At 35.8% G+C, this 25242-nt stretch overlaps 1 protein-coding gene across 4 annotated transcripts in view; it reads left to right on the forward strand.

Moving 5' to 3' along the window:
• The first annotated feature begins 58 nt into the window (after window positions 1-58).
• Window positions 59-25242, forward strand: part of dnai3 (dynein axonemal intermediate chain 3) — a 29434-nt gene continuing 4250 nt past the window's right edge. For 2 of the 4 annotated variants that reach the window (XM_015355120.2, XM_015355121.2), the window contains exons 1-20: window positions 59-199; window positions 854-921; window positions 2061-2211; window positions 3931-3969; window positions 6369-6553; window positions 7616-7720; window positions 8573-8719; window positions 10148-10347; window positions 10912-11028; window positions 11283-11473; window positions 12066-12190; window positions 12666-12755; window positions 13504-13599; window positions 17149-17271; window positions 19027-19100; window positions 20318-20471; window positions 20857-20953; window positions 21708-21832; window positions 21978-22041; window positions 23590-23720. In XM_015355120.2, coding sequence (XP_015210606.2) covers window positions 883-921; window positions 2061-2211; window positions 3931-3969; window positions 6369-6553; window positions 7616-7720; window positions 8573-8719; window positions 10148-10347; window positions 10912-11028; window positions 11283-11473; window positions 12066-12190; window positions 12666-12755; window positions 13504-13599; window positions 17149-17271; window positions 19027-19100; window positions 20318-20471; window positions 20857-20953; window positions 21708-21832; window positions 21978-22041; window positions 23590-23720 — 2253 coding nt within the window. In that variant the 5' untranslated portion in view covers window positions 59-199; window positions 854-882. The remainder of the gene's footprint in view (window positions 200-853; window positions 922-2060; window positions 2212-3930; window positions 3970-6368; window positions 6554-7615; window positions 7721-8572; window positions 8720-10147; window positions 10348-10911; window positions 11029-11282; window positions 11474-12065; window positions 12191-12665; window positions 12756-13503; window positions 13600-17148; window positions 17272-19026; window positions 19101-20317; window positions 20472-20856; window positions 20954-21707; window positions 21833-21977; window positions 22042-23589; window positions 23721-25242) is intronic. The other 2 variants (XM_015355124.2, XM_015355122.2) reach the window with 2 other exon arrangements.

Below are 25242 nucleotides of genomic sequence, written 5' to 3' on the forward strand. Positions count from 1 at the left end.
GGTATGGAGCCTCAGCAGCCCTCGTAAGTAATAGGATGGGCCAGCTGTCAATCAACGGCACGACTTGGTCTCCCCTGGCAACCGCATTGACGCCGGAAACTGTTCGAAAGAAGTGAACACAGAAATGCGAAGAAATCCGGATTCATTAAAGTCTGACATCAGGAATTTCTGAAAAACACTGTGAAGGGACATAGGAGAGGTTGGTTATGTTTGTTTAAACAATGAATCGTTATCGGACTTTTGCTTTTAAACGCATTAGCAAAGTACTGTTTGCCTTTGTAAAACGTAGTCGGTTTTTGTTCTATGCATGGTCTCTTTTATTTAGAGCTGGTATTTGAAGACTGCTGATCTGTAGTGTAAGCACTAAAAGCATAGATTTCCTTCCATTCACTAAGCTAAGCACGATTGAGTGTATTTCCAAGATGCAACTGTTGAACTCGATGCAGTGTTATGCGAACCGCAGATTATTTTATTGCTGTATTTTCCACTTGGTGGAGCCATTTGGTCAGCATTAGACGACAACATCACAGCAAAGCGCCGATCCACAGAGCTGTTAAACTAACTTTTACCGGCTGTAAGAGAAACATTTTAAACGTTGATTGCATAAGTATTCAGACCTATGTACTCAATATTTGATGTAAAAAAACTTTGGCAGCACTTACACCCACGAGTCTTTTTACAGCCACTGACCTGGTGCAAAGTATGCACATTTTTCTTGGCAGGTGAGCTTTCTCAAGTTGCTTGGGGATTATGCTGCGTTGGGTCTGTGCCAAAACTAACACTTGGCATCGAGACCAAAGGGTTCCAGTTTGGTCTCATCTGACCACAACAACTCTTGATACATTTTATGCAGGATCAGTCTGGTGCTTTTTTGAAAACTCCATGCGGGACATGAGATGGGGTTTCTACTCTGCCATACAGGTTTGTGGAGTGACTGGGATGTTGTTAACTGATGCACATGTTCCCCAGCTGTTGAACTGTCTAAACTCCATTAAACTCTTTCAAAGTTGTCTTTGGCCATACAGAGGTGTCCCTCACCAGCTTCCTCCTTGTCCAGCTGCTCAGTTCGGCGGGACAGCCCGATCTAGGCAGTGTCTGGGTGGTAAGATGCACCCTCCACTTCTTGATGAGTGACTAGACCGCGCTCACAGGGATGTTCTGACCTCTCCTGATCTGTGCTTTTCAATGATGTTATCCCTGACTTGTTTTGAAAACTGCTTAGTTTTTGTGGTTGGGCCTTTTCTTGACACTTCACTGAGAAAGGTGTTTTTATTCTGAAATCACAAGAACAACTGTTACTGAACTCAGACAGAGGCCATACAACTAATTGTGTGGCTTTGTTAACTTAAATTAGTTTAGGTTTGCCGCAGAAAATGGTTTGAATACTTGTGCAATCACAACTTTTCTATGTTCATTTCATATCAATTATTTACGTCTTGCCTTAAGTGTGTATATTGTGTATATGAGAAATATTAATTGCTCCTTCAAAGTTTAATTACTGAAAGATTTAAAGTATGAAAAGATGAAAACTGCAAGTTTATGAATTCTTTTGCTAGGCAAATAATCAGTTTCAAGACTCCATAAAATGACTCTTGTTAAGTTTGTTGTTTAATGTGTCAGTGTTTCCAATATAGACAAATTTAACCATGATTTTGCCATTGCGTACTTACAAAGTACTGCCAAAAATGCAGGTTAACATCTCAATACTGAGCCACACAATTAAGCAAGCTAGTCTGTTATTCCCACATATAAACTGCACAGCTGATTTTTAAATATAAAAATAAAAAGCAAAGAGGCAGACATATTCATATATTGTATTTTTGTTATCTAAGTCAGCTTTTCTTGGAGATGTTATATCACAAGAAGGTTTAATAAATGTAGAAATTTGTCATAGCATTTTGATATAGACATCTTGGAGAATTGAATCTGAATGTTGGATCTTCACAGTACGTTGACAATGTGTAGATGACTCGATTCATCCCTACAGTATCAGATGAAAAACAAGTATTGGTGAGATGCATTACTGCCACTGCGTGGTTTTCACACAGTTGTTCTCTCAGCAACAGGATTTCCAGATAGAGATGGCTGATAAGGGGAATCAGAAAAGCACTAAGACCCCCTCGACTAATTCCAAACTCTCTGGAAAGAGGCCTAAGAGCAGCACCAGTATAGTGAGCAACAAAGCAAGTGGAAAACAAAAACCTGGTTCAGGTAAGCATGTTACATTACAAAAAAATATAAAAGTGTATTTTAAGTAAGTCATGTGTAATACATTTAGCAGTTTAGAAGGCTTTAATTGTTCGAAACAATACAGGTTGTATATAGTATCTGTGACATATGCTTTGCACCTGTTTGAAGATGCAATGTTGTTGGATTCTGTCCCATTTCCCACAGGATATGTGTTCACTGGTCTCTGAGCCCTATAATATATGCTACATCCTCATCAAGTCCATCCATAACTGTTAAGTGGGGATCAAAGTCTGTTAAATAGAGTTTCCACAGCATGTCACAGCTGTTATGCTCTTGCCTTCAAGAAAACTGATAAAAGACGATGTGTTTTATCCTGCTGCAATGTTGTCACATTGGGATTATCCTACAGGAAAGTTAGCAAGTGAGGTTCCAGGATATGGTCACTGTTGAGTCATGCAGTTAGACTTCCATCTGTCCCTACAAGTGAAGTTGTGCAGCAACTAAATACTCCTTCCCAGACAATCACATTTTGACATACCCATCAATTGATCCACTGTACACAGCAATTACTATTATTACTTTATTCATAAATATAAGAATTATAAATGTCTGTGCTGTTCTTGCTGACATCCATTGGCTTGGTCTAAAAACATCCTTGATTCATTGATAAAGAGAATAAGTAGGACATATTAAAACACTGAAAGGGTCTAATTTGTTTTCACTAGGCTTGACATTCAACAGGTTAAACCGCTATATTGTCTGTTCCCAATCAACATTTTCATTATAACATAAGATCACTTTATTGGCCATATACTTGTACTAAGAATCTGTCTTTTCACATCACCCAACTTGCTCTCCATGAGACACACAGACAGGGAGAGAAGCTTGGGGTCAGAGCACAGGGTCAGCCATTTATACAGCGTCCCTGGAGCAGTTGGGGTTAAGGGTCTTGCTCAGGGGTCCAACAGAGTAGGATTCCTCTGCCGGCCGCGGGATTTGAACCGGCAGCCCACCAGCCACAGGCGCAGATCAATGTGGTCAAAGTCACTCAGGTGTATCCTAAATAACAAAATAATTATACTCTATCTATAAACATAGAGTACATGAGTAATGATTGAAAGACATTTATGATGCTCAGTATAGATCTAAAACACTAACATTTTTTAATGAACTGTGACTGCGTGTGACTGCATCCTTCCTCCTAGTATTGCATAAAACTTTGGGGCCACAAACTTTATATATGATTCAGTGATATTGAGTTGGCCACTTCATCACTGGAAACATGACAGCAATTTATTCACATCCGAGCAATTATCCAAATCTTCACAGCTGAGTTTGCGAACAAAATTATTAAAAAAAAAAATAAACAATGAATGAAATTGGTACACAGGTAAAAAAAATGTCTTCTTCATCTTTTCTAAATTATTTTCATTGTATCAGAATACATCACACCAGCCTTGGTTTTTAAAATATCATACACAGATGCATTGAACACTAAGTAACTAATAAGGATCACAGTCTATGGATGTGTTTTCTGTTCAGTATGATGTACTGTAGAAACTAACTACAATAATATTCTAATCTGATAAAATAGGATAAGCCTCTAAAAGGCAACAGGCCAAATTCTAAATTTAATTTTTCATATCCATGAGAAGGAAAATGCCCTGAAAAAATGAAATGTTTCCGTAAAATGGATTTTCACTGTATTGAATAAAATTATTTTGTTTTGGCTGATTTTAGGTAAAAAAGTCGACTCTACTTCAAACGTTGAGAGTGCTGGTAAGATATTTCCAAATTATTTATTTATTTGTGTATTTTTTACATTTCCTAAGGCAAATATGCCTTGATGTCTAAAGCCATTTACAGGCCTAGCATGGTATTAGCAATTAGACATGGCATAGAGAAAATTAGAATGTTCATAAACCATGCTAATTTTTACCTCATTGATCCTTAAATAATATGCATAATTATTTATTTCACCTGATACGTTCTTTGTGAACAAATTCTTGTCTGTAAAAATGATATTGAGTGGCACCAAACTTGTATAAAAGACAGAGAAAAATAGAACAGGATGTGGCAGTGTAAACAAGTGCATTTATCAGGCAGGTAGGTCAGCTATGATGAAAGTACCACAACATTAACAATAGAATGACACAGAAAACTGCAGTAAATTGAATTTAACATTGGCATTAGGGTTAGAAAAGAGAACACATAGATATTACTATTCCCTTTTCAGCAAAAGTTATGCTTACTGGATTTTTTATTGGATATTATTTAGTTTTGGTTTGGCCGATTCATCAAAGATTAGACTTCTGACACCGGAATTATGAACACATGTGAAAATATGCAGCAGCTGGCATGTTCTTCAAACTGAGAATTCCGTCTAGTCCAAATGAAAGACTTTATCTTCTGACATCCTATTCCAAACTTATCCTCAAGAAATCCAATAAACTGAACTCTGTTTTTAAACAGGCTGTAACACAATGAGTCGTGTGAAAATGTTCTGTCTTAATTATTGGTTTTCACTGAAAGAATCTCATGGTCTGCACGCAACTCAGAGGCTTTTCCAACCATTCAGCGCATTACACAGATACCTGCTTAGCTGCATTTCATTTGCTTTAATGATGTATTTGTATGAATACATATACTTCAAATGTTCACTGGATGTGTGCCGAATACAAAAGAAAAAAGAAGCTAGAGGGCAAATTGTCTCCTTGTTGAATGCCGTTCTCATATCATATTACCCCTGTCTAAAAGTGCTTACATCTGCATCGTGTTAAAAATGCCATCACAAAGCTATTGGTGTCGAAGAGGCCCTACAGCTAGTCCTTTTCTGATCTGAAAAGTACGGCACAATATATGCAAAACACTCTCAATGATGGTTTTAAACAAAAATGAAATGCAGGGGCTTTGATGAGACATTTGCAGCCCTGCAGGTGAATCCTTGGGAAGGTATTATACTGCACTCATTCAACTCTTATCTCTTCATTGTTAGTGTAATTTTCAAGTATATGAACAGCCTTTTGAAAACATGCTTATGGTCTCATTCCCTTATTATGGCAATGTGTTACAAACCAGGAGCATAAAGTATATAATTTAAGCCTTATTACGTAATCATCTCTAGCTAAGTTGCCTTGATAAAACCAGCAAAGTTATGTTTCATTTGGAGTTGTTTGCTTAGAAACGTATGTTCTGAAACTTAAAACACACAAATCTGTAGTTCCTACTATTATATGTATTAATTCAGCAGATGGCTGTTTCCCAAGCAACATACAATTGTATCTGGTCAAGATGCAAAGTGTACATATTTATAGTTGCAACTATAATAATGAATGAAGTCACCTCATGTCTCTCCAATTAAAGACCTGTCTGTAACCACTTCTTCGCCTATTTAATGTACTTTAACTTTAACTTTAAAAGTATTTAGGTTACCTAACATTTCTCTTCTATTCCACCAAAATAGCTGTGAAAAACTAGTAAACAAATTTGGCATAATGGTAGTTGGTCATGGTTTACTGTACTGTATATGTACTGCTAGTTTAAAACAGTTCACCAGTTCAGTGCCTAGTGCTTGAAGTACTTGGAAGCATGTTGTAACAACACCTTTTCTTTTTCGAAGAGGCTATGAGTTGAAAGAATGGGTTTGATATTTACTGTATATTTTTTCTTGTTAGAGAAAGATTTTAGTACACCCTCTTAGAAAGTTCTCACTGAAAATAATTAGTGTTTTCTGGGTTTAAGTTTTCTTTTGCTACAGTGCTTAAAAGAGGCCAGCAGTACACCGGGGACTGTAATTACACAAAAGGGAGACAAAATATATTGGTAAACATTTTTTTTGTAGTCAATAGGATGCACCGCTGTGACTGGCAGTTACACATTTTCCAATATTAAGATTTTAAGATTTTAATGTTAAGATTGATGTAGCTGATGTGGAGCCAGAGTATTCTTTTATCTTTTTTACATGAACCTGTATGAAAGGCTCCAGTAGAGATACATTATTTATGCCAATTAAATGCCATCCTGTTTTTCTCTGTGGTTTGATGTGCACTGTCCTACATTTCCAGTGATGGCAGTGAGATGAGAGAAGGCCACTGTAGTGCGTGTCAACGTCACAGTGTCTTTTACTGGTGGCCACATTGTACAGGTGTTACCAAAGCACTATTTTTTTTCCTCTCAAGTTCCACCGGAGGACATCTTCCCTCTTGTCCTCACCGGCGCAACTCAAGAACTGTTTCAGTGCCGTGCTGATGAGGATGTCACGCAGGAGAATCCCTTCAAAATCCTCAGAAAAGAAGAAATCCTTCAGGACATGAAAACCAGGGCTGCCGTGTCTGATTTCCACCCCGTGAAGCAGCTGGTGCTGGTGGGTATTTCATGCCGCTGTGATGGATCATGAAACACAAGCCCGGGGGGAAGGAAGGTCCTCTTGATGAATCTCAGGTCACGTCTTTTTGCTGCTGAGGGTTTCTGATTCGGTAAGATCAGACGTGCACCCTGGCCCTCGGGTGCCCTCTCTCATTTACTCCTTCTACTCCCCAGCACCTCTTCAGCGAGCTTTCATCAGATTGTAATGCTGATCTGAAGTAGACAGATGCTGGTTTAGCTTTTATCACCTTATGAAAACAGCAAGCTCTCACTGACAAGCTGGGACATTATTTCACTCCCATCATACAAGGCTACTGTGAAAGCTGTACCTCGGACTTGTTACAGTGAGAACTCTTTGATTTTTTTCTTTGAAACAGGTGCACAACAACTTATTGTGAAAAACAGAAAAGCATCCAATTTTTGCTATTGGTTTTAACACAGTATCAACATTTCTACTTACAAACTGTTGTGAAAACAGGAGATTGTGTAACAGAATGTTTACTTGAAAATATGTTTTCTTATACTGTACTCTTGTCATTGAGCACTTCATTATCTAATGTTGTGCTACTAAGCTGTTAGAAATGTTAACACAGGACATTCTCATATGTTTGTGAATTCCATTGAATTTAGAAAATTTGAAATTTACTTATAAGCTAGCTGCTTTTTTGGTTTATTCTAGCTTTATTACTTATCAACAGCCAATCAAACTCAAAACGGTTTAAAAGAAAAAAAAGCATATGTATGCCTACAGTACATATTATATTACAAGGATATTATTATACATATTATAAGGATAACACAATCCTTATGTCATCACTAAATCACTTAGGAAATATTTCATAGTGTTTGTGTTGTCAGAGTAGAGTATTTGTACAGAAAATCAGCTTATCAGTTCCATACCTATTTAAATTCATACAGTATATTGTGTTTCATAGTCCAGTTTATTTGTATAGACAGGGGGTTACATTTTTTCCAAAGCTACATGTGAGCTGTCCTTAACTCAGTGTTCTTTGTTCTAGAATAATGTTTTTCTTTCCATTTCTGTGTTTAATCTCTTCAGAACTATCCAGGAGAGGAGCTCTTACTAGTATTTGATAGGGACTTCAGTTATGGGCAGAGCTTCTATCTTGCTGGAACAGAGGAGGCCAAGGAAAAAATTTTGCAAGTAAGGAAATCTATAGTCTTGAATAGAGTTTATAGAAGAAAGTTGTTTCTGATGCATTGAGGTAGTATGGATTTTCTAGACTTTATCAAAACCAGCTTTGATGTTTTTGGTTGCATAATTGTACATTATGCACTATACAAAAAAATCAGTAGTATAGTGGGGTATATTGGTTCATTACTGTTTTTTTTCTTTCTTCATTTTAAGTGTTAAAATCACCTCATCAAGGAACCTGTGCTCATTCAACTCTTTTGCTCTTACATAGTACTTATGAAACAGCCACAATCACTCAAGTATATCATTTTATTTTTTATTTCTAAAAATACAGTGCCTGTATTTTCTAATGACATGGGCTCTGAATAATGCCAAATTATTCAAACCTTTGCACAACATTTACATACTGAAAGTGGATGGATGCACTAAGTAGAGGCAATCTGATTAACAAGATGTCAGGTTGACCCATTCATCCATCCATCCATTTTCTTACTGCTTCTTCCAATTCGGAGACATGGAGGAGCTGCAGCCAATCCCAGCAACTGGCACAAAGCAGAGTACACCCTAGATGGGACACCAGTCCATCACAGGGCACACACACTTGCACCTAAGGCCAGTTTTCCCAAAAGTCAATTAACCTATCAGTATGTTTTTGGAGTTTGGGAGGAAACCCACATGGAGAGAACATACAAACACCTTGCAGATAGTGTCCCAGGTCCGGAACCGAACCCGGGGTTCCAGCACTGCAAAGCGGGAATGTAGGCTATACACCTCCATGGCGCCCTTGCCCCAAGAACAACACTAAGTTATTTAACCATCTACCAGCCGTCTGGCCTACTCTGTTATGAAACTCTGTTGCAGGTGCAAGAGCCCACAGATGCAGACGTAGTGGAGGAGGAGTCGCTGCTTGAGATGCCTGTGTACAAGACTCCAGAGCCCCATCCTTGGGTGTCTCTGGGCAGTGAGGTGGAAATAGAGGAGGAATCTGTAAAGGACTCAAAAAAGAGGGTAAATATCCCTTCAGTAAATAAATCTCCTTTTATAACCTCCAATTGGAAAGAACTGGAATTATTATGAATTTGTATTTTATTCCATACAACTAGTGAAGCTGGTAATAAAGCATTGAATTCAATTGTAATGTTTTACCGTAAAACCAAATGCACATTCCAACCTTTTGATATTATTTGAACGCAATCTGCTTAAAACTTTATATTTATAAATACCTATCTTCCTCCAACTGAAAACTCATATCCAATAAAATAATACTCAGACGAAATAAAAGAAACGAGTTTTGGAAAATCATATCTATTTCCTTAACACGTCCTTAAAACAAAATAACAGAGTACACCCCTATACTATCACATAATGTACTATAGTGATTAGTAACCCTCCCTTACATGATAATTACAGTACTAATGCATTGGCTTTGAGTTACTTAAAATAATATAGATCAACTAAAATAAACAAATCCCCTCTTCACTGATACAGAACCAGGAGTGTCCATTACAAGAAAAAAGTGGATGTTGGCTAGTGGGTACTTGGGCAGGGGGTAGAGAGGAGCTCACTCACTAGCTGGATTCATCTCAAAATCCAAGTCTGTTGAGCAGCTAATCTGCAAGTTGCCCCTTATAACTTTCAGCTCGGTTTTACCCTCGTTTGCAGGATCAGCCTGACCAAAACATAAATAAGTGATTTTGCTAATATCAAATTCACAAATGCCGAGACCATACTGTATTTCAGTAGTCTAGTAATTCTTACTTTTATTAGTTTCAAGATTATTGAAGTATCCCCAAAGAACACTTAGAAAATTATTATGTTTTCTTAAGGAAGTCGACATGGACATAGAATGAGAAGTTCATGTTTAACCGACTAGAATTATTTGAAAAAGCATTATGAACTGTTGATTCCTCTAAATCATATGACATGATCTATATTTCCAGGAAATTATGATTAGGACTCCAGCTAAAGGCTGTAGGAATTCAGACAGAGTAATTATAAATTAGGCAGATGTAAGAAGTGGTGTACCTCAGGAATCCACTTTAGGGCCACTGCTCTTCTTGATCTGTGTCAACAATTTAATAATAATTGTTGAGCCCCAAGCTCTGGGCTTCCTAAAAAAACAGCTAGATGAAATTTAAGATCAATTTTCATCAACTAAACAATTAAATGAGCAAGAAAAACATCTGAGAGAAGGCAGGGATCAAGGTAAGAAATAAGTTATTTCAAAAAAGGTTTTATTCATTTAATATACTTTGATTCTCACTGGTTTCAATAATTTTATACCAATAAAATAATAATGTTCACTTCCTCAGTGCTGAATCAGCTTCTTTATCTCACTCAGTTCCTATTGACCACCACAGCCTCTAGCAAAACACATTTCCAGGTGCTCTATAATACTGAATTTTATTGAATATGATGATTGCTTTCTTTCTGTAGTTGAGATACAGGGCCTCCAGAATCCGACGAGAATTTGGAGCTCAAGTGCAATTCACTGATCGCAATGCTTCAGCATCTAAGGATGGTTACATTGAGTGTCCACCCTACCAGGACAAAAGCTTTTGCATTAAACAACTTGAGAGAGACACTGGGACACAGGCTATCCCAGACCTGTGGGACTCCAGTACTCAAACCCAATGGTAAGAGCTGGTGAGATATTGGGATATTGTCTGTCTATCATGGCTTCAAAGTCCTCTGCTCTCCTTATTTTTTCTAGTTATTTTCAGTGGAGTCAGTGACACCATGAATGTTTCACAACAATACCATGGTATGTTTTCAATTTGGGTGTGACCTTTGTAAAGCAAAGTAAGAAAAGAAAGCAGTTAATTCATTTTATTCTGTAACCTGTGTGCCAGGGAAAGCTGAGAAACAGCAAAGGCCCCACCCATGATAAAAGTTGGGATTTATTTTTAATGGCAATTATTTGTGATATACCAGCTGCTTGCAAAAGGAAGGAATTCTTTGGATTCATAAAGGATTCCTTTTTACCAACCTATAAACTATGTTTACTGAGAAATTAATACTCAAAATTGCTGAACAATGTATTCATTTTATCCTGTGTATTTTATCGAAGTCAGTATTTTAAAAAGACAATATTAAGCTTTTAAGTCTTAATATCTGATGATTGCTGGGCTGCCAGGATACATCACAATGTAACATGCAGTAATTGTGTTACATTTATGTTATGATTTGCTGTCTTTTAGGAAGTTCCCAAAGAACACCTGGACTCAGTATGTTCCCAGGGAGTTCACTGAGGAAGAAAAAGAGAACTGCATGTATTCTGAGAACCTTAGGAACTTCATCACTTCAGTTGCTCTGAGGTAAAGGTTTTAATAAGTTATTATTCTCATATTCTCAATATGACATTAATTGCAATATACACAATGTTAAGAATAAAAAATATAATTCTTTCAAAAATTGAAATAATAGATTAAGCTTAAACATTGCCGTTATTTTTGTGATTTTATTTATTTCAAACTTGCAATATAGTAAAACTTGAAGTTCAGAAGTGTGGGTGCCATGCAACCATGCCTGTACTTAATGCATTTTATTTTCTGCCACACTTCATCCACAGGTTTGAAATAGCTGTGCAGCAGAATGAGATAATGGATGTCTTCTTTGATGACTGGAAGGCACTTGGTGAGGAAGAGAGTACATTTGGGGGAAAAGCAGACACTCACCTGAAAGAGTACCAGTCCTTCACAGACCTCCACTTCAGCAAACAGAAGAGTATCAGCTATATAAACTGGCACCCCACCATTAATGGTAGGATAGCACACAGGCTTGAGCAGATATATTCCATTTTCTCTTCCCCTTTAAATAAGTTTCATAATCACAAATTACATCTGATAATACTAAAATAAATAATTTATTGGTACAGTTCAAGAGATGTATTTGGTACAAGCATCATACATTTGGGACTAAATTTAGACCAATTCCAGTTCTTGAGAGGAATTTGTGAATTCCTGTTTTCCATCCTTCTTGAAAATATTAAAACAATAGAACAACATTTCAAGGCTTTAAATTAGATATAAAGTCCTCTTTATCCTGATTAATTTTCTCAAGTCCAATATCTTTTCCAGATTACTTCCATTCTGTTTTCATGTCCTTGCTAGTGAAGTGTATGATGTGTTGATTGCTATGGTTTTGGTTTAAGAGTCTTTTTAGACCTTTAGTTTGCAAGATTAAGATCTACAGTATTTACATTCCTCTTGTCTAATGGACATTTTAATAAAAAATAGCACTTAAAAAAAGAGTACATACTGTATAACCTTACAAATAAATATTTCATTACAGTTAGTAGACATTTCATGCTTACCAGTTATAAAGTTTGATTGGTGTAATGTGGATATTTCAGGCGTAATTGCAGTAGCTGTAACAGAGAGGCTGTGCTTTGAAGATCGGATCAATCTCTCAACTAAGCTGCTTCTGAGTCCTTCCCTCATTCTCTTCTGGAGTTTCTCTGACCCTATTAATCCTCAGGTATGTTTGAACTTGTATTTACATTTTAATCACAACTTTAACATAACTGGGAGGTTACAATTATTATTTATTATTATGTATCTCATCAACATACACGTGGAATTGAAAATAACAGACATGCCCAATGAATACTGTAGATCCATAATGCATGCAAGTTATAAGTAGATTAATGATGAAACATTTTTTTTTAACTCTACAGTTACACAACTGTGGTCAAAGTTTGTCAAAACATGAGTTTACAGAATATTAGAACTAGCTCTCTCTCAAAAGGAATAACATATTTGAAGTGTTCTGTAAAGACTCAAGCACAGGGTAGATTTTAGTAGAGAATGGGAAAAATGTGTTCTATTTTAATTCATGAAAGAGGTACAGACATGAAAGGACATTAATAAGAGCACACACAGCAGGGCAAGGAAGACAGGACTTGAAGGGAGAAGATGTAGCAGATTTTATTTGATTGTTTTGTTCTCTGCAGTTGCTATTGGAGTGTCCAGATGACATCTACTGCTTTGAATTCTGTCCCTCTGATCCCAATATCATTGTTGGTGGTTGCATTAATGGCCAGGTGCTGATTCTCCTTTTCAGTTTCTGACCGTGTGCACAGGGAAGCTTTCTTCTAACGCCATATTATATAACTAACACTTTTGAAGGGTGCATCTATTTGCTCAAGGCTTTTTTGGGCCATTTTTCAAAGCCCAGTACCATACCATATACCAAACTATTAATCAACATGCATATGACACGATAAAGTTAAATTCTAATGCAGAATAGAATCTGTTAGATAATCCTTTTCTAGAATTGCCTTTGAGACACAAAGATTTAGAGATTGATCAGAGCCTGTAGCAAATTCATAGCCTTTACAGATTTCCCTTCAAAATGTATTATTTTTAAACACTGTATACTGGGTTATCACTCTAGTATTGAAAAACTCTCAGAGTTCTCACAGAGTTCCTCTGTGTGAAATGTTAGCCCCTCTCTTCACTTACTACTAGTATATCTTTCTTCATATATAAAGTGTTAAACATCATGTCATGTGAGCTCCCCTGATTTAAGAAAGGTACATTAAAATGCTTTCACATTTGTGCTAATACTATACATTAAGAAGATGTGAAGAAAAAAGTGATTTTAATATTATGGACTGAAACCTTTCTTAAAATAAAGAAGGATTATAAAGTCGTATCTATCTAACTTAAAATAATCAGTTCTTTCATCCTCTTAAAAGTTATTTTTTAAGTTATCATAACACAAATAAATAGGTGCACCATATATCTTATTTTTATCAATAACCTGCTTAAATTTTCTTATCATGCCAGGTTGTATTGTGGGACATTTCAGCGTATAGAGAGTGGGTGCAGAGCTCACGCACTGGAGGAGGAGGGAAGCAGACCCCTGCAAATGCAAACTCATTAGTAAGTACCTGATAAGCCAATCTGTTTAAAGAAACAGTTGAAAATGTATGCTACTCAAGACGCATGGGCATCACCTGTAACAAGAGGCATATAAAAGTGGGATGTGTTTCCTGCCTTTGGATAAACCTCTCTAGTTGCTAAACATGGCTGTTCTCACACTTCAAGACCCACACATCTGCTTTCATTCTAGAGCTACAGCTAAGTTCAACACAACAGCTGGGGCCTGATGCCAAAAGCCTGATGGAATGAATAATGATAAAAGCACAACTGTAAAGCATATCCTGACACATGAAAGCACTGCAACAGCTTTTGGAAGATAAAAATATATGCTTGGTGAAGCATATAAAAAAAAAACCCACTCAGAATAACTCAAAGCAGTGTGGTATCTATTTTCAAACACTGGAGAGAACTGGCCTGAGGGCATCTCTTTTCGAAGGACATATGTTGTACTGTATTTGTAAAGGTATTTCTCTGAATGAATTATTAGTAACAGTATAGTAAATGTAGTAACAATGGATAATTATTAAAGCAAAGCAGAATTCAAAGTGTTCTTAGACAGTTCTGCTCTCTAGAATTGTGAAACTGTCAGAACTAATTAATAATTATAATCCATAGTTACATTATAAAGTATTTGCAAATAGAAAAAGCTTTTCCAATGTTTTCCATAAAACATGACATAAATACAGATCTTCTTTCAAAGAAATGAACAAGATTTCTACATTTGCCTGTAACCACTCTTGATTGACTAACTCTTAAATACTTTGTGTAGGCAATTGTTCTATTTTTTAGTTTTAGTAGTTGTACATTATTTGAGCTTTACCAGCACAGTGGAGTAAACTATTATTTTCGCTGAGCTTGCATGTATTTTATTAAAAAAAAAAATTATAACAAAACATTTAAAGGCAGATTTAAAAAATATACAGTTTAATATACAATTTCTTTATATCTCGGAAAGTTGCTCAGTTTTAATTACAAAATAAAATAAAATAATTTGGCTCCAAACACATAACAATACACAATTCATTTCAAATGTACACAAACTTGCTATGAATCAGGAAGCCTTCTAGAATGAAATCTGTAAAGTTTCTATTGCTGCAAAACACCTACAGTAGATGGGCTGTTTCCATTTTCTCAGTGAATAATTGCATATTTTATTTAGTTTTTTTTAGTGCTGATGTTGTTTTACATTTGTTATTATCTGTTACTGTACAAACTTCAGTATGGTCACTAAAATCTAGGTTTGTATTTACTCCTGAATCAAATTGATTTATTTCCATATCACAATCACTAGCTGTCCCAGAGGTTGTTTATCTTTATCCTCTAATTATGGGAGTATTTAAAGAGGCCTTTTCACCCTTTTCATGCCGTTCATGAGGCCCAGCCAGCTGCTTCAAGAGAGCCTTTCATGTTTACTTGCTAAACCATACAGAGCTCACTGCACGACACATTCAACTGTTCCTCTGATCACTGTGGTGTCCCACAGTCATGCTAATTGTATAGCAGATTTTGAGTTCTCATTTTAACAGTACTACTTTTGGAGTTTTCTTGCATTTTTCATATTATTTTTATTGGCTACACATACAGTATACATGTGAATTCACATTAAAGATCTAGCACATCATACAGTATATTTTGTTAAAAAAGACTTACAGTAGTGTTTGATCTGCATAGTTTTGGGCAATGTATAAGTAAAAGAACAAATGAACACAACCAAAAAGTACTGATCACTACCACACTATCTACAGAGGTATTTGCTAAGTAAGAATATGGAACAAGCTTCCCAGCCATTTTATTGAAGCTGATAACCTGGATTTTTTTCAGGGCTAGATGAAGTCCTAGAATTATCTACTATCTACCAAGTGGTCCAGTTTACTGTGTAACGTGTATAAGGTTCAATTGTGGAAGTTTTTTTTAATCAAGTAGAGGTTATTCAGAAATAATCATTCTTAAATGGATCTATGGTCCAATCGAGGGAATCTTCACAGCAACCTTTATGACTCGTAGTGCTTCACCAAGCAATAGCTTTAGAACGTACACACCAGACACGAAGGCCCACCCAGACTGTTATTACCGCCATTCTGCCAGAAATTATCCTCTAGGCTTTCAGAGCTATCTGTGTTTCATCTGGAGGGGCATCCATTGCTCCCTCTCTGCTCACTATATTCATCCCCAAACTCTTTGAAGTCAAGACAGGAAGGAAGTGTTAACTAGATGGGAACATGAGCCCCAGAGATATCCAGTGGCACAGTATTGAAATACTAATAAGCTCTGACTATGCAAACAGTGAGATAATTCAAAGATCTGGGTGCTAATTAGAAACATACAAATGACAGACATACACTTCAAAGGCAGAGTAATGCTTCTGTTAATAGAAACCACATGAACTTCATTAGAGTAGAAGAGATGGGATCTTGTGGAGCTGAAGAACATTGTGATTTAATTATTTTTAGCAATATATTTGCCTTCACATAGGAATGACATTCTCCTAAAATTTAATTTTACTTTTTTAGACTAACTCTTGAGGTTTTATATGGGTAAAAGAAAAATACTGTACAGTGAAATCAGTAATGATCACACACACTGCTTAAGTAACAGGGAGCAAAGTGCTGCTGTTCTCCCTCAAATTCTTCTTGTATTGTAATTGCTTTTAGTCTTCCAGTGGAACACAAATTACCCTTTTCTAGCCAGAGCACTTCATTTGTCTGGCTGGTGTCAAACCGATTCAAAGAACACTTTGGGATTTTATTTGGCATTGTATTAATTTTTGTTATCTGTTCTGTTTTCTACTGCAAAACTATTTTTAAAGTAATAAACAATGTGTATATATTAAGAAAACCTTAAAGAAACAAAATAGTTTAAATCTGAAAAGATTTAAACATTATCCACAGAGGTCAGAAGTTAATTCCATGCTGAAAATTGAATAGAAAGAAAAAAACAACAGTGAAATATGAACCAGAGGACACAAGTGGAAACTATGTGAAAGTGCACAAGACTTTATGCAAAGGGTTGTGCGAGTGTAACAAGCCACTCTGTTACTGTTGATACTTCTTTCAAGAAACAGCTTAATATCCTCCTGGTATCAATTTTGACTGTTAACTTCCTAACAGGACAGGTGGGATGATTACAAAGGCCTCTCCTTTGTAATATATATGTTCATATGTAAGATTTTGACTATGGAGCTTACTTTGGGTGTGAATTTTTTTATTTATTTATGCTTTTTAGCATGTAATTAATCCCTGCACGTTCCTTAAGATTTTACTTTGCACGGTATACTTTCAGTGAGACCACAGTTAAACTGTACAGTGCTTGGATACGTCTTAGAAATAAGGTTGGTCTCTGACGCATTACGAAAGGCATTTTAGCAGCTTCGAAACCTGATACTACTGATATACTTTAACTGAAATAGTACTTCTTACATATACCCTGCTCAAACCATGAAAAATATTTTATTTTCCTGTCTATGTGAAATTAGAGAAAGCAATGAATGAATGATCTAATTTTAAAACCACTGCTAATGTTTGATGTGATGTTTTGGGTCTGAACTTGCAGCATGGCTTTGAAGAGAAGCAAGAAAATGAAACTCCAATAGTGCGTTACTGTGCTGTTTCAGCCATAGAGAATGGACACAAAGCACCAATTACTGATGTGCAGTGGTTGCCAGACTCCTATGAGGTAATTAAAGATTTGAAATTCTCCTTTCTTATTTTTCCTTTTCATGCTCAGGTGATGGGCTTCAGCCGTAAGAACATACTTAACGGCTTTTTAAGTTTGCATACTCCTGATACTGAAGAGCTGATATTACTAATAATGGGGTCAGTCCACATTCTTTTCACACAGTAGTTATGTACAAACATGGTTTTCTAGATTAAATTGGTTTTCTAGATTACATTTCACTGCAGTTTCTATTATTTCATCTATTCAGTTGTCAAAACTGTATAATATTTTTTCTCTTGTTGATTTCACATGTTTTTTCCTGCCTACATAGCTATACAGGTTAGGACAAGACTTGCTATGTAAGGGTAAAGGACAAGGGATAGCATGCAGTATGTGTCGCACACATACCTGAGTGCCAATGGACCTGAATTTTGAATGTAGGGAGAAATCCTTTCTCTATATAGCGGAAAGTGTTTCTAGAAAAAAATACCCTGTGCAACATCTCCCTAAACTGTATTATTCTGGAGTGCCCATTCATGATTTTATTAAGGCTTAGTTTATCAATGACAAAATCTGGGAACAACAAAAAGAGAAGTGTGTGAACAGTCCAACTAATTTTCTTCCCCAAACCTGTGTCTGATTACCACTGTTTGAGTTCTCTTAAAGTATAGAATGTTAGTCAAATGTATGAGCAGCTTATTAAATGGATCACAAATACTAAAACAACAAAAGGAAAATTTAATTAAATCATCCAATGCAGGCTTAAATTATATTTAAAACTGCATGAATTTCAAGACTTCCATGTTAAAAATATGAAGCCTTGGAATTTGGCCTTGGAAATTGATACTTTATTTTTCTCCAGTTTCTTTACAAAAGAGTAGTTAAGGCAAACACCGGCATCTGTTCTTCATGCTGGCTTTCATCTTTCATGTTTTCTGAATTATTAAATCCCCATCTGAATGCAGTGAAACCACGCATACTCTACCTAAACCATATGCCATTAATAGTTCCAGAAAAATTAATATTTTTTGAATGAAATGATTTTGGTAATGTGCGTCATCTGAAAAACTTGACAATGAAAAAGTTCCCTTTGACCACAGCTAAAACATGCAAGATCTTATGAACATATGAATTGTTACAAACAAGAGGCCGTACTGCCCATCTCACTCTGCCCTGGTAGTTAGTAGTTAATATTTTAATTGAAGCATTTGATAAACAATTACCAATCTGACTATGAATTAAAGACTTATTGCTTAGCAGTTTTATTCATGTCTGTTACTAACTTTCATGTCTTACCTCTACAGTTTACAAAAAAAAATCATAATTTGCTTAATTTATGGTCTAATTAGTCCAAAACAACTTAAAATGGTGACAGAAGGGTGAGTTTGCTGATTTCAGGTTGAAAGATAACCATTAGGAGTACCTGGAATGGCCAAAGGAACACAACAAAATAAAGGTCATAGGTGAAATGTATTGCAGCCCTTTAGGATATTGTGATGACATATGGGAATTAACTAGTCCGTTCAGGAGGCTGTATAGGTGTAATTAGGGACCTTCTGCAAGAGAGGTTAGAGCAGATTGTAAGGACTAGTCTCTGGAAGATGCATCAGAACAAGAGTGAAAAACCTAAATTGTTCTAATTGAAAAACAAAAACAAAATAACAGAAACATAAGCTTTTAAAGGTATTGAAAAGTTATGTTTTATAAGTAATAAAAACCAATTTATACAGTCATACACACCCAAAATTATATTTTCATTTTAATTCTGTATAGATTTCCAGGGCCGGTGTGCCACTGGAAAACAAAGACGGGGTCTGTGTCCAGATTGTCACATGTGCTCCTGACTGGTACGTGTTTTGATATGTTCTTTGCTCTCCATTGCCATAACAGAGCTGAAAAACTCATTATATCACTAAACAACAAGAGTGTATTTACTGGGAGAAGCTTTTACAAGTATCTAACAAGTACCCAAAATGATCATTGCTAAACCTTGAGGAGGTCAGATATTTATAAATATAAAGCAATTCTTAAATTTCTGTGGCTCAGTGAATGCCAATCGGGATGTTGAAATGTAAATAAACACATACATGGCCCCATGATAGATGCAGAATATTATATACCAGGAGCCAAAGACGTGTTTTTAAAGCATTTGTTAACTTTTTGATAATTTGAAACGACAACAAGCTTCTTCAAGAGTTGCCATGGTGTCTCATGGATAGACCTGTAATACTACAGTCTGTAAATAGAAATAGAATATGATAATTAAAATTTACTCTAATTATGGCTGTTTTTATCTGACTCAAAGTAGTATTATACAGTGCCTTGGAAAGATATTCAAGCCCTTTTAATGTTGTCTATTTTATTAAATTGCATAATGATGCATGCATATTTTTTTAACTTAATATTTTATTAAAAACCTGAATTTATTCAAACTCAAGATTTCTAAGAGTAACAGAACATATAACAATTGGCAACAAATACTAAAAAGTGAAAAAGCCAACATATGTTGATTGCATAAGTACTCAGACTCCTGAATTCAAAAGCAGGTGAAAGCACCTTTGGCAAGAAGTCTTTCTGGGTAAGTTTCTACCAACTTTGCATCTCTGTTCCTCTTGCCAGATTTGTCCATGTTTTCTCGAGCAGCTGGCAAATTGCTTATAAACTGAAGTTTTCAAGTCTTTCCACATTTGCCTTGGCCACTCAAGACATTCACTTTCTTATTGTTAACCCACTCCTATGTAGCTCTGGGCTCCTGCTTTGGGTCATTGTCCTGCTGAAAGATGAATATTTGTCTCAGTTTTAGGTCTGCAGCAGGTTTTCCTCTACGCGCTTTAACAGTGCGTTGCTCCCTTCAGTCTTGCAAAGCTTCTCAGACCCTGTCTGATCTAGGCAGTTTCTGAGTGCCTTCCACGTCTTAATGATCAACTAAATACTTCAGCAAGGCACTGTATATACAGTTATTGTTTAATTTGTACAAGTTTTTGAAGATTAGATCTTAGAAAATGAGAAAGTCTGTTAAGATTTAGTGTCTGTAAATAACTGAGATTCACTTTTAATGTTGCAGCTCTGTGTTATTTTGGGATATCCGGCCCCCGAGAGTTGCTGCTCATTCAATGACAGACAGGAAACAGAAACCGGAGGAGAGACCACTGGACAATCCTCATGGCGTTCCAAGCACCTTCAAACACCTCGACCTCACCTGGAAGCCTCTCATTAAGGTTCCTCTGTAGACTCCCTCCCTCTGTTCAGACACCTGGTAGCAACTTGTTGGGCTTTTGAATTAACCAAAAGGAACTGAAAGTTATAAGGAACTTATAATTTGGAATTTATATTATAACAAGATTTCATGAATATCAAGATCTATTTTTTGGTGCCTTAAATACAGTACTTCTTTGTTCTCCTAATTTCTTTATAGATGAAAACTTAATATGTGTTAAAATGTTTCTTCTGCCTTTGAGAAATGACAATATTTAACCTGATTTCCATGGTCTTAAGCATGGCAAGTATACTGTATTGGTGTATACCGATGAAACATGAAATGTTAAAGAATGACTAAATAGGCACCCAGTTCAAATAGAGATTAATATAAATCTAATATATCAGGTGGCCTTTTCGAAGATTGAAACAAGTGGAGAGTACAGCCCTTTAAAATTCAGCCGCAGAGATGGCATTCATGACAACAAGATGTGCAATATTGTTGGTAAGCTTTATTTTTCCTCTGTCTTATTTAGTAACTTGTAATGCAGAAGCATCCTAACAGACATCCACACAAAATGGTAAAGTGAATTGGGACTTGATTTGCAATGCAGAAAATCCTAGTTTCTTCAGTCCACATATTTTGTAAAGTAAATTATCAACCATAAGGTTCAGGATCATTAAGCATTTCAGATTATGACAACACTGAGTTGTTTAAAATAATTTGACTGCTTGATGATATTTTGCAGTTATTTCCAAATATATGTAAGGGAAAAGAAAGTTGAGTTCTACCTAAGGTATTTAAATACCTTGATTTAAATTTGTCTTAGAATGACATCCTGACAGCCACTTGGCTTTTTCTCAATAGTATGTGATTCCTTATCACTATTACTAAAATGTTGTTTATGCAGGTCTGTCACTTAAAAAGCCTTCTGCTGGTTTCATATTTTGGCTTTAGGATTGACAAATATCTATTTGTATTTTCTCTGCAGTAGTGACATTCTGTAATCAAATATTGTATATCTTGATGACTGAATGAAAAAATAAAACCTTTAAATAAAAACATTATTTAAAGTGAATTTGCTAGTTCTGCCATAGGCAGAAAAATATTCCCAGATATAAATTGGTTCTGGTTAATTGTTTTTTTATATTAATAATTATCACATTAGTGAGTCTGCTGAGTTGCTTATTGTAATTGTGTACAAGGCTTACTTGAAAAGAACACTTACAGTGTTTGTTTCTTTTAATTGGGTTTGAAGACAAATCTCTCCAAAATCTGGAAAAAAATGAAGGAGGGGTCAACTATGGGATGCTCAGGGTTCCCTCAGCTAAACACTTGAAAACACTGGATGATGTCAGTACCCAGATCTTTGTTGGAACAGAAGTAAGTTCTTTCACCACTATAGCTGTCCCTCCATTCATAGAAAACATATATTTTAATCTAATAAAATAAATTTAATTTGTACAAAATTAAATTTAATACACTTTATACAAATATTTTGAAGATCAGGGAATAAACTGTGTTTCAGGATGGAGAACTCATTTATACAGACTGGAAGATGGAAAAGGACAATGACTCTGGAAAAATGATCAGTAAGTTTTCCTTTGTCTATATGCACTGATTCCATGACTGTTTCTCCATAAATTGAATTTTTAAAAAATCGTCAAATAAACACCATTTAAACTAACCAATCAAAATTATTTTTTTTAACTTTTAAAGAGGATTCAAAAATCGGACTAAATATCTGATCTTCGACACACTGACCAAGAATATAATAATACATCATTTTAAAAATATATATTGGTGGTTATGTCAAACAGCCTGCAGGTGGCATTTAACTATAGTGGTACATACAGTACACAGAACTGCAACAGAGTGAAAATATGGCATTTAGATCACATGATATGACCCCCATTTTGGATTTCCATGATTTTGAAAGTACAACATACTGTACAACAGTGAAGACATTGTGCATACAGAACACTCCTGTCATTGATGTACTGGCCATATTGAATTTTGTAAGAAAACCTTAAATGAGAATTCCTCAAGATCTCTTTGACATTGTAACATGAATATTGTTATGTTTTATGCTGTCCTTTATCAAATTCTGTTAAATAAGGGAGGGTTACAACATGAAAACAAATGGTGCTTTCCAATTACCAAACTTTTCTTATGATTTCCATTTTAATGTCAGTAACCAGACATTTTTGTTGTGCTGTAAAGGCTTGGATGGTATAAATTTCAGTCCAAGTCAGAATGCATTTCCATGTGTATGAAGCAGATCTCCTCCTGTATGTAATAACATATGTAAATTACTTTGAGATCCTCTGAGCCGAAAGCCATTTTATAAATGCAACAAAATAGAAAGCTGCCTGTAACTTAATTTTTTAGAACTTCAGATAGAGTAGTGCAGTTCTTACACACTATAAAATTAAATTATTTTTTAACTTTGTCTCGGGAAGAACGCAGGAGTATACATGCAGTATTTATGTAGAGTAATGACTGCAAACAAAAGTACAGCCTATATTCCTACTGTATCCTGAAACAATCAATGTATTACTCTTGATTTAATACCAAGATTAGATTCCCAAGCAATGAAGCTTGAGGGTACCCACAAATGCACTCATTTTAAAATATTATCTGCAAATTTGTGGAAAATATGCAAACCAGTGGCAGGCATAATACCCAAAACACAAAACGTTTACATAATATTAATCATCTCTTACTATTATGGTTGTTCAGAAAATAGTTAGGTATTTAGGTGCAATTAAATGTAATTAAAAAGAAAATGAATTTCTCCTACTAATCCTGATTTGGCACAGTTAAAAAGGGGTTAAGGAATTTAAAGGTTTCATTGTAAATCGTGTATATTGGTGCCATAAGTTGACTGGGATCCAGACAACTAAGGGATTTAAAAGGTGTTATAATGTGCTTTAATCTGAAATGAAGTTTTTTATACTCACACACTGTGATTTATCTGCTCGAGTATGTATACAGAAACTAATATACAGTAATGCTGTATATGGGAGTGTTATTTAAAATCTACCCTAAAGAGTTTTCCCAAAACTGCTGCCTTTTTGTTAAAGACAAGTTCATATTTGTATGTCTTCCATTACAGAATCAGTGATCTTTCTTTTCAGGTTCCAAACCCTCTCATCGCTTTGTTGCCCATGACGGTCCAGTCCATACAGTGAAGAGGTCTCCATTTTTCAATGATATCATACTGTCTGTGGGGGGCTGGACTTTCGCCATCTGGAAGGAAGGGGTCATGGTAAATAAACCCATTAATAACTTCTGCACATATACAGGCCTCTTTCTGTCTTGCACTTTATTTCCCTGCTGTACATCTGCTTAAAAACTTACTTATCAATGTTACTGTAGGTAGTCAAGGTTTTCATCTCATTGATAATTGGAAAAAAAGCTTCAAAAATTCAATTGTATCTTGCTCATACTGTAAGTATAAAAAATATACAGTTCCCACCATAAGCATTGGGACAGTGAAGTCAAAATTGCTATTTTTGCTGTATAATCAACCTATTCAGGTTTCAGATGAAAAATGAATGTGAGGCAAAATTATAGAATGTCACCTTTTATTTTTGTTTTTATGTTTTCCATATGTACCATTTCAGAATAATAGCACTTTTTGAGTTCAATCCTCACTTTTGAGGTGAGCATAAGTATTGAAATAAATGGCTGCCAGGCATTTCTTATTGATCAGGTGTTTACTGTTACAGTATGTTGATTGTGCACACATTAAAGAGGTGTGAGTGTGCAGTGTTGGACTGAGCCTTTTCTCTTCCCTTTGGTGTTGGCCTTTGGAGTCAGCAGGCCTAAACCAACATGAAGACTACAGAACTGTCTGTGAAAGAGAAGCCAGCATTTTAGATGCTAAAAGAAAATAAGAATTCAATCAGAACCATGGCACAGAAACTGGCCATAGAAAAATCAGCATTTGGAATATCTTGAAAAGAAAAAAAAATGACTGGTGTGCTTAGTAATCAGCTACAACCAAGTTGGCTGAGGAAAACGTGCAGTTGGTGATAGAAAATTTACTAGAGATGTGAAGAAAAATTCTTAAGCAGCTGCCGCTGAAATCAGCAGCAAACTCCGCAGTGCAAGGGGTGAAGGTATCACAATCTTCTGTTCTCAGAAGACTTAGAGAGGAGGATTCTAAAGGCTACACCGCAAAATGCAAACCTCTCATCAGGTCCAAAAATAGAAAGGCAAGACTACAATTTCCTCAAAAGTACAGAGATGAGCTAAAAGGGTTTTGGAACAACTTGTTATGGACAGATGCGAGAAAGATCACTTTGATGGAGGTTAATGGCAAGGTGAAAGTGTGAAAGAAAGAATGAACTGCAGACAATCCAAACCACTTCATCTATGAAACAGCAGAGATGTCATAGGTTTGGCATATATTTCTTCCGCAGGAACTGGCTCACTCATCTTTATGTAGGTATCATGTAGGTAATGACTGCAGCAGTAGAATGATTTCAGAAGTGGACAAACATTTTGTCTGCATGTGTACAAGAAAAGAACTCCAGACTTATTGGCTGGTGAAGAGGTTGATGATGTCAGTGGGTCGCAGGCATGATGTGTGCAAAGGATTTGCAAACAAGTACTAAGTTTTAGACTGCTTTGATTTAATTTGTCCCAATACTTATGTTCACTTAAAATGGGGGTGATGGAACACAGAAGTGGTATTATTTTAAGAAGTTAAAACCTGTATGTGCAGAAATAAAAGGTGACATTCCGTACTTGCCACATATTCATGTTTTCATCTCGAACCCAAA

Source organism: Lepisosteus oculatus, chromosome 9 (genome assembly GCF_040954835.1).
Source record: "Lepisosteus oculatus isolate fLepOcu1 chromosome 9, fLepOcu1.hap2, whole genome shotgun sequence".
In the NCBI taxonomy this organism is placed as follows: Eukaryota; Metazoa; Chordata; class Actinopteri; order Semionotiformes; family Lepisosteidae; genus Lepisosteus; species Lepisosteus oculatus.